This window comes from Sceloporus undulatus, chromosome 5 (genome assembly GCF_019175285.1).
Source record: "Sceloporus undulatus isolate JIND9_A2432 ecotype Alabama chromosome 5, SceUnd_v1.1, whole genome shotgun sequence".
NCBI lineage: Eukaryota > Metazoa > Chordata > Lepidosauria > Squamata > Phrynosomatidae > Sceloporus > Sceloporus undulatus.
This window is the reverse complement of record NC_056526.1, coordinates 156,222,601-156,236,880: the sequence shown is the minus strand read 5'-3', so window position 1 is coordinate 156,236,880 and position 14,280 is coordinate 156,222,601. Positions and strand designations below refer to the sequence as shown.

Sequence of the window (14,280 nt, the reverse complement as noted above, 5' to 3'; positions counted from 1 at the left end):
GCGCCACCAGGGCTCCTGAGGCCCCACAGCCTACCACAGTTGCCCCCCCCCCCCCATTGGGAGCATCTCATATGTTCACGGCTAATGTTCAAAAGTTTCTATCTTACTCTTTGCACAATATTAACTCAGCATAAACTCTGTTTTTGGCATTTAATTCAGCATGCATATGCCATTTTTCTTTTAGAATGGCCCTAAAAGCAGTCTACAAACAGTTTGAAACAATGTTGGGCAAAATGTGGTCTGTGGGCCACATATAGCCCTTCCCTGCACTACGTTTAGGATGTTATTCAGGAAATTAAAAAAAAAAATTGCCCCAAATGCACTCTAGGCAATTCAACTATGTTTGGAGCCCCCAGGCCCCCTGAGGAGCCCAAAAACAATTTTTGTACATTTTCTTTTTAAAAATTGCCCCCCAATACCTCAAATGTTCTCTGGGAAGTGAGATACACTTGCACATTTTACACTCCCTCCCCAGAGCAAGGGCTTTTTCTTTTTTAATCAGGAGGAGAATAGAAAGTGACTTCTCCTCACTTCCAGTTGTTTAAGAAGGCCTCTCCCTGGCGCAAAATGGCCCATTCCACGATTCCATCAGAATCCTACAGGGCTTTCTGAGGGGAGGAATGATATGATTTTTCTTTTCTTTTTGAAGACAGCAAATATGATGGAGGGGTTCAGTCATCTAGAATCTCCTTTGAGGCTAATGAGGCCCCACAGCCTACCACAGTTCCCCCCCCCCCCAGGTGGGGCATATCTAATAAAAGACAAGGAAACCTACAGCCATAATAACTACTAAAATGAGAAAATTCTTTAGCAGAAACACTGGTATTAGAAGCAGAAATAACACAGGAAAAATAAAATTGGTTCTTTCATCACAAAAAAGAAAAGCAGTTTATGTTTCAGCAAAGTCTTTATTTAAAATTAACATTATGAACATGTGAAATGAAACAACCAGGTCAGGTAAGCCTAGCATAAGTAAACAAAAATATTTTAAATCTTCTAGAGGTCACCTGAAAGCATCTTCCTAAGCATCCAGATTTGAGACTACAGTCAAGAAATCAGAAGATGACTAGAAATGGGAAGAGCAGCTATGAAAGAACAGCAAGGTCATTATGGTAAAAATATACAACTGAGCACTGAAGTTAGAATTGTCCAAGCCATTGCATTTATTCTGCACCATTATGTACAGATGTGAGAGTTGGAAAATGAAAAAAAGCAAATAAGAAAATAAACTCATTTGAGATGTGATGCTGGAGAAGAGTGCTGAAGATACCATGGACAGTCAAAAAGACGAACAAATGAGTCCTTGAGAAGATAAAGCCTGAAATTTTCCTGGAAGACAAGATGATGAAACCAATGCTGTCATACTTTGGTCACATCGTGAGAAGGCACAAGTCATCAAAAAAAGACAATAATGCTAGGGAGGATAGTAGAAAGAGAGGATGACCACATGCTAGATGGATGGACTCAATCAGGGAAGCCATGGTCCTGAGTTTACAGGATGTAAGAAAAGCAGTGGAGGACGGAGTCATGAAGATGTCTCAATCACAAAGTTTCCATGACTCAGGGTCAGCTCAAGGGTAGTTAACTAAAACAACAAAAGCATCCAGGGCTAATTCTTTTATTTCAAAAGCCTCCACTTTCCTGATCATTCCCAGTTTGAGAGGCAACATTTATAGATCTATGTTTTTTCAACATGTCAATGTAGCTGGGAAGGTAGGCTAATGTTTTCCCCTTTTCTTTCTGTTCTGCTCTTCTCACGTGCTCTGGAAGTGGTTGTGGAGGCAACTAAATAATAAATGTGTTTTGTTAGATACAGATCCATCCATATGAAGTACAATCCTGTTAATCCTCTTGAAATACTTCAGTTGGTCAAGATCTTTTGAAAGCTGGAAACGTGAGGAACAACAGAGGAAAGGGCTATGTAAAACAATGGGGCTACAAACATTTGTTGGGACAGGGACAGCAAAACAAGAAGCTGGGGAAGCTTGGATAGAACCACCCAATCACAGCTCATGGGGGCTGTGATTTGCTTGGCTTGGGGAGTTAGATAGAGGCAATTAAAAATAGAGTTAGGACCAGTTAAGAAGAAATGACAAGATCTGAATAGGGTTTGGAGGAGTTGAGAATGTGAGGAGTATTCAGAAAGAAGTACAGTGGAGCCTTGCCTTACGCGGAGATCCGTTCTGGACCTCCCTATGTAAGCCCGAGCGGCGCAGTGTGCATGCTCCACAGGCGCATGCGCCATTTGATATATGGCAGTGTGGCTTCCGAGTAAACCGGAAGCCATGTATGGCATACCTGTGTATGGAGCAGGCGCACTGTACACTCGTCCCTCCACATTTGTGGCTTTGACTTTTGAAGATTTGATTATTCACCGATTTTATTAATACGTTCTCTCTAAGAATCTCTAGGTCCTCCAGTGCTACTCTATGGTCAACCTTAACCAACAGTCGCGCTGGAAGACCTAGAGATTCCTAGAGAGAACATTCCACTAGGTATTTGTTGCTCCTCCAGTGCAATTCTATGGTCATTGTCTGGCAGATCTTGACTGCAGAGTTACACTGGAGGACCTAGAGGTTCCTAGAGAGGTGTTTTTTCCAGGTAAAAACATAGCATTTTTGTTATTTGCGGTTTTTCCATATTCATGGGGGTCCTGTGCCCCTAAGCCTAGCGAATGTGGAAGGATGAATGTATTACTTATGTCTGAAATGGAGGTGTTATTGTGTACTGTGTGTAGAACCACTATAAGGTTAGAATATGTTTTTTTAATTTGCTATATACAAAATCTTTACTGTTTTTACTTTCTATAATTGTGCCTGAATGTGCTCATTTAAGAAGTGATAGGGAGGATTCAGTCACACATTACTTAACTTACTGATCACTTATCCAGTATAGTTGTACCCTTGATGTTTGAGTATCAAATTGAGGGAGGAATACAGAGAGTAAAAGGCAAGGTGAGCGACAGAAGCCTATGGGCTGGAACTATGGGACCAAACTGCATATGGATTGATCACAATTCACTCTTTGGGACCCCATTGAGAAGGCTTTTTGGGACCTCATTCCAACAGTGAGCAGGATTAAGGCATGTGCTGGGCAAAAAAAGTGGGTTGGCCTAGAAGTAACTCTTACTGCTTCAGACGTGTTTCCACAAGGCACATAAAACACATCAGTTCTATGCATATCTACTTAAGAGTAAGCCCCCATGTAATCGCTTTCAGGCCTGCAAAATAAGTTCAGTTTTTTACACAGCAGTGTTCATTCCAAGAACGCACTGGTAAGTTCTATGAGGGTATATGAACTTTAACTACCCTGTTATCAGGGAGAGCAGTAGAAGAAGCTTTTGGGGCAGAGGTCTGCATCTTTGTGGAAGAGAAAGCTAGAGCAAAGATAACATAGAAATTCCCATGGCCATTTCAGCAAACACAGCTTTTTCACAGCCCAGTTAGCCTCAAAATGACAGGTAGCATGACATGTTTTTACATTTCACAGACAGTAGCAAGCAAGTATTTAAGAAACTGCAGGAGACCAAGTTCTCAGTGACAAGGCAACAAATCTTTGGAAAACAGGAAATGATTAATGTTTACTTTGGGAGGCCAGCTAGTTTGTTATATCACCTGCAACATATGAAATCTAAAGTGCTATTTTTTAAAATATACACCCACAAAATCAATTTTACAGCAACCAATAGAAAGGGTCTGTTAGCTAAAAACTAACTGAGGTGAGAATTTATTTGCTTTGTACTGTCTTTATTGTTGTAACCCGCCCTGATTCCTTGTGATTGGGTGGGCTATAAACAAATCCTTATTATTATTATTTGTTTATTTAAAAATTTATATACCATCCTGTATCACAGATCTCAGGGCATTAAGATCACTGAAAGAAGTTACAGAAAATAAAACAATAAATAATTAAATTAATTAATACATACTTAACTTCAGTGATAAGTTAAAAACAGATTTAAAAGATGTAAAAATTGTTGTAAAACTATGTACACCATATACGGATGGGTTAATGAGGCCCAAAGGCTTTGATGAACAGCTAAGTTTCAACTTGGTACCTATATGATATGAGTTTGGTGGCAGTCAGGCCTTGCACAGTTGGGATGACACAGCTGAGAAGGCCCTCTCCCACGTTTGAAAACAGCACATTGATTTCACTGATGGGGCATCAAGGAGCACCCTCCAGCCCCTAAGATGATTTTATTCCTTGGGAGGCACTTATTGGGAATGCATTCCCTCAAGTATCGAGATCCTAAGACATTTAGGGCTTTAAATATAATCACAGGTACCTTGAATTCAGACCAGAAATGTATTGACAGCCAGTGAAATTCTTTTAAGACTGGCATTATATGCTGCCTATAGGATATTTCAGTCAGCTCAGTTGCTGCATTTTCTGTCTGCAACCTCAAGGGAAACCCCACATAGAGTGCATTACAGTAGTCTACCAGGAGGCTGCCACAGGATTAATGTGGCTTGGTTATCTCTGTTAGGAAAGGCCATAATTGGTGCACCAGTCAGGGTTGGCACCAAGTACTCAGAGACACAGGGTCCTCTTGGGCCTCCAATGACAGGGATCGATCATTCTAGGAGCACTCCCAAGCTATGCAACTGCTCCTTCTGGGGGTGTGAAATCCCATCCAGAACAGGCTGTTTACCCGAGAACCACCAACCCAAAGAGACTGTCTCACCAGGATTCAGCTTCAGTTTATTGGCCCTCATCAGCCCAATATAGCATCCAAGCCCCTGCTGACTCTGATGACAAGGAAAAATAGAGCTGAGCCAACACTCCAAACTCCCTTATGGCTTCTCCCAGCAGCTTCATGTAAATATTAAAAAGCATGGGAGATAAGATGGAACCCTGTGGCACTGCACAGCTTAATCACCATGGGGCTGAATAGAAATCTTTTTCAGTGCTACTCTCCAGAACTAGCCCTCTCAATAGGAACACAATCAGTGCAGAACAGTGCCTCCTACTCTCATCCCAGAGCCAGTCCAGTAAGATACCATGATAAAAAGCCACTGAGAGATCCAGAAAGATCATCTGGGTAGCATTCCTCATGTCTTTCTCCCAGAGTAGGCAATCAATTAGAACAACTAAGGCCGTTTCAGTGCCATACCCTGGCCAGAAACCAGACTGAAATGGTCCAGATAATCTGCTTTCCCCAAGAACCCCTGAAGTTGCCCAGCCTCAACACTCTAAAGCACCTTGTTCAAAAGGGGAAATTTGCAATCAGATGGTAGTTGTCATAGACCTCCAGTTCTAGAGGAGTCCTCTTCAGAAGAGGATTGTTTCCTTCAAGGCAGCAGGCACTTCCTCCTGACATAACAAACTCTGGACCCTCCTCTGGTCAGTCCACCTGTTAGATTTTATCAAGATAGGCAAGGGTAGAGCTTACATGTGTTGGGCTTAACTGCTTCAAGTATCTTGTCCACATCATCAGATTCCAGAAACTGAAACTGATCCTATGAAACAGTGCACTGGACACCTCCCTAAACTCTGTAACAAGTATAGTGTCATGTTTTGAGCAAATGTGAGCAACTTTTTCCTCAAAGTACTTGGCAAATTTTTCACAGTAGGTGACCATGGGTTGCATACTTGACCTGCACTGGAGTAGAGCCTTCCCGGCTGATCTCCAAGCTCAGGCACATTCATAGCAATGTAGGCAAACTCTCAAATAACTTAGTCCCAGATTATTTAGGATATGACAGCTATGGTCCTATCTGGAAAAAGCTATCTGAGACTTCAGTTATACTGGGTTCAGGAAAAGCTGTGTAATTCTAGTACACTGAAATTCAAAAGACTGTACAAATCGCTATACAAATCGCTATAAAGACCAGTGGGCTTCTCTAGTAACAGTGCTGCTATATTATCTGAACTCAATTTCTTCTTAATTTCCTCCATTAACATCAGAAGAGCTTCCAGAGTTTCCACTGCCTCCCTGATTGAAATAAGGAGTAGAGCTACATGTCCTTCCCTAATCTCTAGATGACATTGGCCAACATTTGCACATCAGGCAAAGAGGACAGCTGTGATTTCTTGAAGTCTTTCACCCTTTCAAGTTTATTTTCATTCCCATCAGATGATGTGATTAAAAATATACATAAAACAGAAAGGTTTATGCAGAGGTTCTAGTGCTATCAAGATCAACATTACATCTTTATGGAGCAAACTGAATATTCTTAAATATTCATATACTAGATCTGATAATATGCTGCTTTAAGGAAGATTTGCATTACAAAGTAAAGCAAGTGATATACTTCAGAATACAGTGTAATGGTTTGTTATGAGTTTCCACTTCTTCATAAAATAAAAAAGCTGCTCTCTCCACTTAGCAACATAAGGCATCAAGTATTTAAAGTATACAGTATAAAGCACTAAATTTTGACAGAATCTTGCGCAAAACTTACTTTGATCTCCTGTAAAGACAGTTTCTGCTGCCATTCTATAACTTCATCTGGAAGTTCAGAGGAAGGATTCAACAGCTGATTTTCAACATACTAGGAGATATTCAAAACCTGCAATAGACGGAAGAATGTAATTTGCCACTACCAAAATTATCTACTCCCATCAGTTACAGGGGGTAATCTACAGATTGTTAGTAATCCTTAAATACTACCAATTCAGTTCACATCACATCTATAAGCATGCACATGCCTATTCGAGGTATCAAAGTTCATAACAATATAAAAAGACAGCAAAGATCCGAACTTAATCCTAGTTGTTTTATATAAATATTCAGATCAACAGTAACTAAAGAATACTGTAATTAAAGAAATATTAAAACTTTTTTCTCAAGCATTTTATCCCACTCCTAACACTCCTTAGAAAGACCAATTGTAAGGATGCTTAAAATCTCTGGCTTAAACATGTTTAACTATTCACCTCCAGTCTTAATCCTTTTACTGCAAGACAAACACCCAAAGTACCTCCCTTTCTTAATATTTAGTGCACTCATGTCCTCCTCTATCCCATAACATACATCCCCCACAAAAAGTGTACTCAAAGTTGTGCCAGACTGAGAACCATGGACTGCTGGTCCACAGGAAAGCAAGTCTGTAGTCAATGGGGAAAAATATATAGTGCTGACCCCTGGCGCATTGGGGGAAAAAATCCTGCCAGTCCCCCCACATCAGACAGCTCAAGAAACACTAGTCTGGACCAAAGTTACTCAAAGTGGTGATCTATGCGCCAGTGAGGCATTAGCTGCCAGTCAGTGGAGAGTTTCCATGGAGGAAAGATACAGTGGGTACAAATATGGTGCAGGTCCCTGGTGCAGAGGAAAGGTATTGTGTATCATCAGGCTCTCTGTGGTGTATTTCCAAATGATGGCAAACAGGACAAGGACACATTTACACACATGCTGATGGCTATTGTCTTCCAAGTCCCTTAACTTTAGCAAAAAATAATGGTTGAAGTTCATGTGCATGTGCTCATACATGTGTGTGTACATGTCTGTGTATGTATATACACACACGTGCACATCCATGTGTATGTGCGTCTATGTCTGTGTTTGGACATGTCCAGAGAACCAGCATGATGCGGTAATTTGAGCGCTGGAGACAACTCTGGAGACCAGGTTCAAGTCCTTGCCAAAGGGCCACTGGGTGACCCTGGGCAAGTCACACTCTCTCAGCCCCAGAAAAACCCATGATGGGTTGGTTTGCCTGAGGCTTACCATAAGTCCTAAGTGACTTGAAGACACAAAACAATGGCTATATATATATATATATATATATATATATACCCCCCAGCTATGGTAATCTGTATTTCTTATCCTTGCAACACCAATCTTTAAAGGCTGAAGTGTAGGACATGTCCAGGCAAAGGAGGGCATCTGGTCACCCTGAGAGGCAAAGAAACCGCAAAATGCAGGACGTTCAAGAAAAAATGGAGGACATGACCAAATAAAAAGCTAAAACACTCATATAAATAGAAACTCATGCTTCTTTGAAAAGCTCAAAAATGGAGGACATTTTGGAACCCTTTCTAGACAGAAGGCTGAAATGGAGGGCAGGTCCTGGAAAAGTAGGACCAGGTCTAGTTACCCTGAAGGCTGAAATGAAGGGCAGACTCTGGAAAAGGAGGACGTCTGGGAACCCTGAAGGTTGAAAATGGAGGACAAGTCCTGGAAAAGGAGGACCAAGTGTGCTCAGCCTGCACTTACCCAGCAGTCATTCCAAGTCTATCCGAGCGACCGTTAAAAGACCCCCTCCTCCTCCCCCTGTCAATCAATCACAGAAGCCGCAGCTCCGCCAAGTGACCCAAAGGCTTCGCCTGATAGGCAACCAACGATATTCCCTCAGGATTGGAAGAGGAGGAGGAGGAGGAGGAGGACGCCGCGCATGCGCATCAACACACAGACGAGGCGACTCCTCCTCTAACGGCCGAAGCGGTGCTGGCGGTGAAGGAAAGACAGGGAGGGAGGGGGAAGAAGAAAGAAGACGTCACACCGACGGCTTCCAATCACGTTTCAAGAGGCGGCCTTAGAGCGGGCTTATCTGATTGGTGGAAAGAGATAAATCACGTGCTCTCTGTCTTTGGCTCCGCCTCCTCTTCAAGGAAGGTGAAGTGAGCTGGGCTGGGAAGCGGATGTTGGTGGGCGCTGCTGCTTCTTGGAGGGTTTAAGAAGAAGGCTTAAACACACACACGGGAGGAATAACCCGCATTGGCGCCGCTTTAACTGCCCTGCCTCAAGGCTATGGAATTCTGGGATTTGTAGTTTGTTGTGGCACCAAAGGTCTCTGGCAGAGAATTCAAAGACATAGCTGTGTTAGCCAGGGAAATTAGTATGCAAAGGGATCTTGTAGCAGCACCTTTGAGACTAACTGTGAAAGAGGTGGCAAAAGTGTTTGTAGACTTCTGGAGTCTGCTTCCTAATGAGGGAAAAGGCTTCAGTCTAGGAAATGTCATGCTACCAGCTTCTTTCTTTCCATTAGTCTCAAAGGTGCTACTAGGTCCCTTTGCACCCTGACAGAGAAAGCTAAATGTCTCACAAAACTACAAATCCCAGCATCCCATAACATTGAACCCTTGGACGTGAAAGCAGTGCCAGACTGTTATTTCTGCAGCATAGATGCAACCCTCTCTTTCTGATGCGGTTGCTAAAATGAAAGGGTCGCTCCCAGGCAGCAGGAGGTTGGTTTTCTACACAGGGGAGAATGCAAAGCCCAGAACAGCTGGATTTGTACTATTAATAGTAATTAGTACTGTATTGCTCAGTGAAGTGCCTAATGGTATAACATAAACAGTTTGGATTGTCCCATGAGGTGGAGATGGGGGATAGATTACAGACCCTTTCATACTACGGTATGCAAGTATTAGCACTATGACTCCACTTTAAGCATTGTGACTGATTCCTATAAAATGCTGGGGTTTATAGTTTGGTGAGTTGTCATGGAGCTCTCTGTCTGAGAATTCTAAATACCGCTCCATAAACTACAAATCCCAGGATTCCACAGGCACACGGCAGTTAAAGTGGAATCGTAAGGCTATAACTGTAGTGTGAAAGGGGTCCAGGCCTCAACAACACTCCTTGATGCAAGTGTCACTGGGTTCCCCCCCTCCCAAAACCTACATATGACAGATTTGATGAAGAACATGTCAACACAGGAAGACGAGGGAGCAGAGGTATATTTGTAAAGAATATGTTTTATGTGACATCAAGGGCGTTCACAGCCAGCACTAATAGGGTTTTTTTTTTGGGGGGGGGGGGTTGAGCTGTGTGGCCGTGTTCTGGAAGAACGTATTCCTAATATTTCACTTGCATCTGTGGCATGGAAGTGAGTGAGGTACATATACTGTTTCACCCTTGGTATATATGCCCCACTCATTTCCATGCCACCAACCGCTGAAGATGCCAGCCACAGATGCAGGTGAATGGTTGGGAATAAATTCTTCCAGAACATGGCCACACAGCTCAAAACCCCCACAAAAATACCTATAATATGTTTTATTTCAGGTATGTTCCTTCCTTGTACTTTGGTTCAACTGTCATCCAACATGAGTATGGTCCCAAACAGACAGGCCAAAATAAAGCTGCTTCGGGTCACTTTGGAGGTATGCTGTTTAAATGATGCATGCGTCCTAAGAGGCCAGAAGCTGCGGCACCAAAGCCATGCTCCGGTCCTTAGGACTGGAGTGTGGCTTCCAGCCTCTTAGCATAATTTAAACAGCATACCTCCAAAGTGACCCGAAGCAGCTTTCCTTTGGCCTGTCTGGGCCCATACTCATGCTGGATGACCTACAAATGCCTAGAAATGTATTCTTCAGCACAACTCTATGGTCATCCTCTGGCAGACTTATGCTGGAGGTCTTAGAGATTCCTAGAAAGAACCTATTATTCAAAACCAGAAACAACCAAATCCACAAAAATCAAAGCCACAAATGTGGAAGGACAACTGTAAAGACCAGACATATGCAGGATTATGCTTCAACTCCTGGCAACTCTGCGGTAGGGATTTATTCAGAGGTGGTTTGTCATTGCTTTAATCAGGCAGAGAGAGCATGGCTTGCTGTTATGTTTCTTCTAGGTAGGTGTGCATAGGATACTAGCTTTAATTGTACAATCGAATTTATGTATGGTGTTGAGACTTAATGTAAACACTTGTCCTGCAGTTTATACTAACAGCTGCAGTACCTCTTGCTTGGTTTTTCAGAGTGTTCTGACTTTGTAAAAATTAACCCAAGAAGGTGCTACAAATGAAGATTTGTGGAGGAAGAGGAATGTTTTCCTCAGTTTAATTTAAATGTGAACTTTAGTCTGAAATCATATTTTAATCCAGAAGGGAAAAATGAGATCTATATTATTTGTTTTACCAGTAGAAGTACAATTTCCCCCAGAACTAGAAATAACCTTCATTCAAGTCCAAGGAGCTTATGCGCAAGGGATGAACGGAAGGGGAATGAATGAGGTGTGTGCCTGTGCCCCGCTGCCTATATTCAAGCCTATGAGTTTTCGCAAGGGGGTCCAGAATGGAGCCCTCGCAAAAAAGGAGAGGCGACTGTATAGAGTTTTGAGTACTGTAAAACTGTCCTGATGATTAAGTTGTGGAGCTATTTGTTTGCCAAGTTTTGGCTCCTTGGCACTGGCAAGGACTGTATGTCTAGCATTAGTTCTGCTTATAAACCAATCAGAAGGATCTGATTATTGACTGTAAACCTTAAAATGCTTCTGTAATGTAAAGGTTTGTATTCTAAATAACAGTAAATACACAACTTTAATAGGATACAGGTAAGATAAGAAAGAAAGTGGCATATTTGAAACTGTTCATGGGAAAGATGCTTGAGCAGCTGTGAGCAAATGGGTGAGTAGATGAACCACAGAATGCACAGGAAGACTGCTATGTTACATTCCAGTTTTAATATCTAACTTAGTGCCCAGAGCTTGCCATGGGGAAGATATTACAAATAGATTTCTATGACACAATAGTAGTTAAAAGAAGTTTGCTTTTATCACCATGTTAATATAACTTTGCATCCTCTGAAATCTTGCATATTTTGTATAATTTGGAATCAAAATATGTTGGCCCTTTGGATTTTGTTGGGCTGCAGCTCTAATGTTTCATCATGTTGGTTAAAGCTGTAGTCTAGCAGCAATTGGAAGGCCACATGTTCTTCATCTCTGGTTTAATGTGTGAGTAAGCCATTGGTTCTGCAGAAACACTGCTGTGGAAATATAACTTTTAGGGGAAATAGCAGTTGATTTGCATATTTGTACAAGTTAATGTGATCGCTTTGGGCACCCTGTGGTGAAAATAGTCTGGAATGAACATGGAATTAACAAAGTACAGAGAACGATTTTGAAGTTCCTGCAAGGGGTTTAATGCTGAGCCATCATGTGATAAATATATACTAAGCTCTTAATGTGAGTTCTGGTAGTGCATATAGTAATGTACTTGCGGTTGTACTTGCAATAATTTTGTGTATGTTTGGAAGTAACTCGGCAATTACAGAATATTGTATATGTGGGCATGTGTCTTGAAGTTGCCTATCAACTTATGCCAACTCCATAAATTTAATAGGGTTTTCTTAGGCAAGGAATGCTCAGAGGTTCTTTTGGAAGTTCCTTTCTCTGAAATATTGCCTACAGCACCTGGTATTAATTGGTGCTATCCCATCAAAGTACTAACCAGGGCTAAGCTTGCAAGATCCAATCTGGTGTCTTTAGGGTATTTAGGCCACAGAATAATACGAAAGTTACAGCTATGGCCATAAAACAGGTTTCTTAAAAAAAAGGTATACCATGCTAGTCTGCCCATTTACTTGGTGTTCATTTGCTTCTATTTTGCTGTTCTATGTCTTGTAGGGCTTCATTCATTCATTCAAGGAACACCCCTTGTTATTATGAGTATACTGTATGATGTATGAAAAGTTCTCATAAACCGGACAGATGGATATGTATTATTCATCTTGCTCATTAAAAGCTTGGGTAAATCATGTTATTGATTTAGGAACTAAAATGGGCTGACTAGTGGAATATGTTTCTTTGACTTTTAACAAAATATTTATATTAGAAATAGCTGGTCATTATTAAGCACATCTTTAATAAGACAAGCTAATATTTATTTAAATGCCCATATGTCAGTGAAATGAGTGTTCTGAATACAAACTGCAGTAGAGTGAAGTGAAGATAAAAAAGAAATTATTGTGTGCCTTCAACTTGTTTCCAATTTACAGAGACTGTAAGGAGAACCTATCATAGTGCTTTCTTGGCAAGACTGGTTCAGAAGAGGTTTGCCTTTGCCTTCCTCTGAGGATGAGAGTATGTGATTTGCCTAAGGTCACCCAGTGGGTTTCGTGGCCAAGGGGGAATCAAACCTGCTCTCTAGAGTCATAGTCCAACACTCAAACATGGTTACATGACTAATTTTTTTAGTATTTAGATCATTAAAAATAATTAATTTTGTTTAATGTAATATTTAGATGGAATTTAAAATTGAACACACATGGAATAGCTTGCCACTATCTCATGATCCAATAGTGATTAAGCTGACACCAGAAAATTCAGGAATACTTATGGAAGTGAGTGCTCCTTTTTTTAATGATCCTCCAGCTCCTCCTGGTGAGGCAGGAAAACCATTCAATGGACTGTGGGACTATGAAGGTAAGTGGAACCTTTTTATTGCTCCCAGAATATTGTATATCCTGGCTCTTGTGCAAAGGGAAATATGCTATACAAAAATATTTTAAACAAGTAGGATCCACTACAAAATTTTCCAACACACACCATCCTCTTCCAGATTACTCCATTCCTTTCCCTCCAAGTTACAGGTTTTTTTTTTTAAAAAAAAATCTCCAACAAACACTTGGCTTTTGATCAAAACTGCATAAGGGCTGCCTCGCTGTATCTACTTATATATTAACATACCATTGCTTTTGTTTCTTCTCTTTGCCATCAGGTTAGCATCAGCTTAACCCTATGAATGAGAGACCTCCCAAACACCCTGCCCTGTAGACGTTTTGCTAGGGCTTCCTTTTTTCAATCAATCCATTTGAAATGTGCTCTTCCTCTTTTCGTATTGTTTTCCACTTTTCCCAACATTATCATTTTTTCCAACGAACCCTGCCATCTCATGGTACAGTCGGCCCTCACTATCCATGGGGAATCGGTTCCAGACCCTTCCATGGATATGAAAATCCACAAATGCTCAAACCCACATTGTCCCCAATGGCAGCGTGTGCACGCGGCCACACCGCCATTGGGTACAACGGAACTTAATGGTAGCATGGTCACATCCATGTGCCGTCATAGGACAACAGCGGCTGTCCCTAATGGCACGGCCATGTGCACCATTGGGGACAATGCAGGCTTGCCACCCAAAGATGCGGATGGCAAGTCCGTGGATACCAAGGACTGACTGTACATCTAATGTACTATAGCCTCAGTTTATTCATTTTGGCTTCTAGTCGGAGTTCAGAATTGATTTGCTTTAAGACTCATTTATTGACCTTTTTGGCAGTCCATGGTATATGTAGAATTCTTCGGCACCATTTTTCAAATGCAATTAATATGTTGAAGAATTCTTCCTTTAGCTGATCCTCTACATACATCTTTCAGACGCGCAAGGGATGGAACGGAAGGGGAATGAATGAGGTGTGTGCCTGTGCCCGCTGCCTATATTCAAGCTATGAGTTTTCGCAAGGGGGTCCAGAATGGAGCCCTCGCAAAAAAAGGGAGGACTGTATAGAGTTTTGAGACTGTAAACTGTCCTGATGATAAGTTGTGGAGCTATTTGTTTGCCAATTTTTGGCTCCTTGGCACTGGCAAGGACTGTATGTCTA

At 41.6% G+C, this 14,280-nt stretch overlaps 1 protein-coding gene and 1 long non-coding RNA gene across 10 annotated transcripts in view; one reads left to right on the top strand and one right to left on the bottom strand.

The window, feature by feature from the left end:
• SCLT1 (sodium channel and clathrin linker 1) overlaps positions 1 to 8,355 on the bottom strand; it is a 98,243-nt gene extending 89,888 nt beyond the window's left edge. For 5 of the 8 annotated variants that reach the window (XR_006103918.1, XM_042466554.1, XM_042466558.1 and 2 more), the window contains exons 1-2: positions 8,165 to 8,350; positions 6,408 to 6,515 (exon numbers count right to left, since the gene is read on the bottom strand). Coding sequence is in view for 5 of the 8 variants with exons in the window: in XM_042466554.1 (XP_042322488.1) it covers positions 6,408 to 6,441 (34 nt within the window). In the remaining 3 variants the exon portion in view is untranslated. Of the gene's footprint in view, positions 1 to 6,407; positions 6,516 to 8,164 lie in introns of all 8 variants that reach the window. The other 3 variants (XM_042466556.1, XM_042466557.1, XM_042466555.1) reach the window with 3 other exon arrangements.
• Positions 8,356 to 8,404: 49 nt separating this feature from the next.
• On the top strand, positions 8,405 to 13,276 carry LOC121930353. 2 transcript variants are annotated; one of them, XR_006103919.1, is made up of 2 exons: positions 8,405 to 8,595; positions 12,922 to 13,276. It is a non-coding gene; the product is annotated as an uncharacterized LOC121930353 (long non-coding RNA). The 2 variants fall into 2 exon arrangements; XR_006103920.1 differs by having other exon boundaries at positions 8,405 to 9,627.
• Positions 13,277 to 14,280: the final 1,004 nt, after the last annotated feature.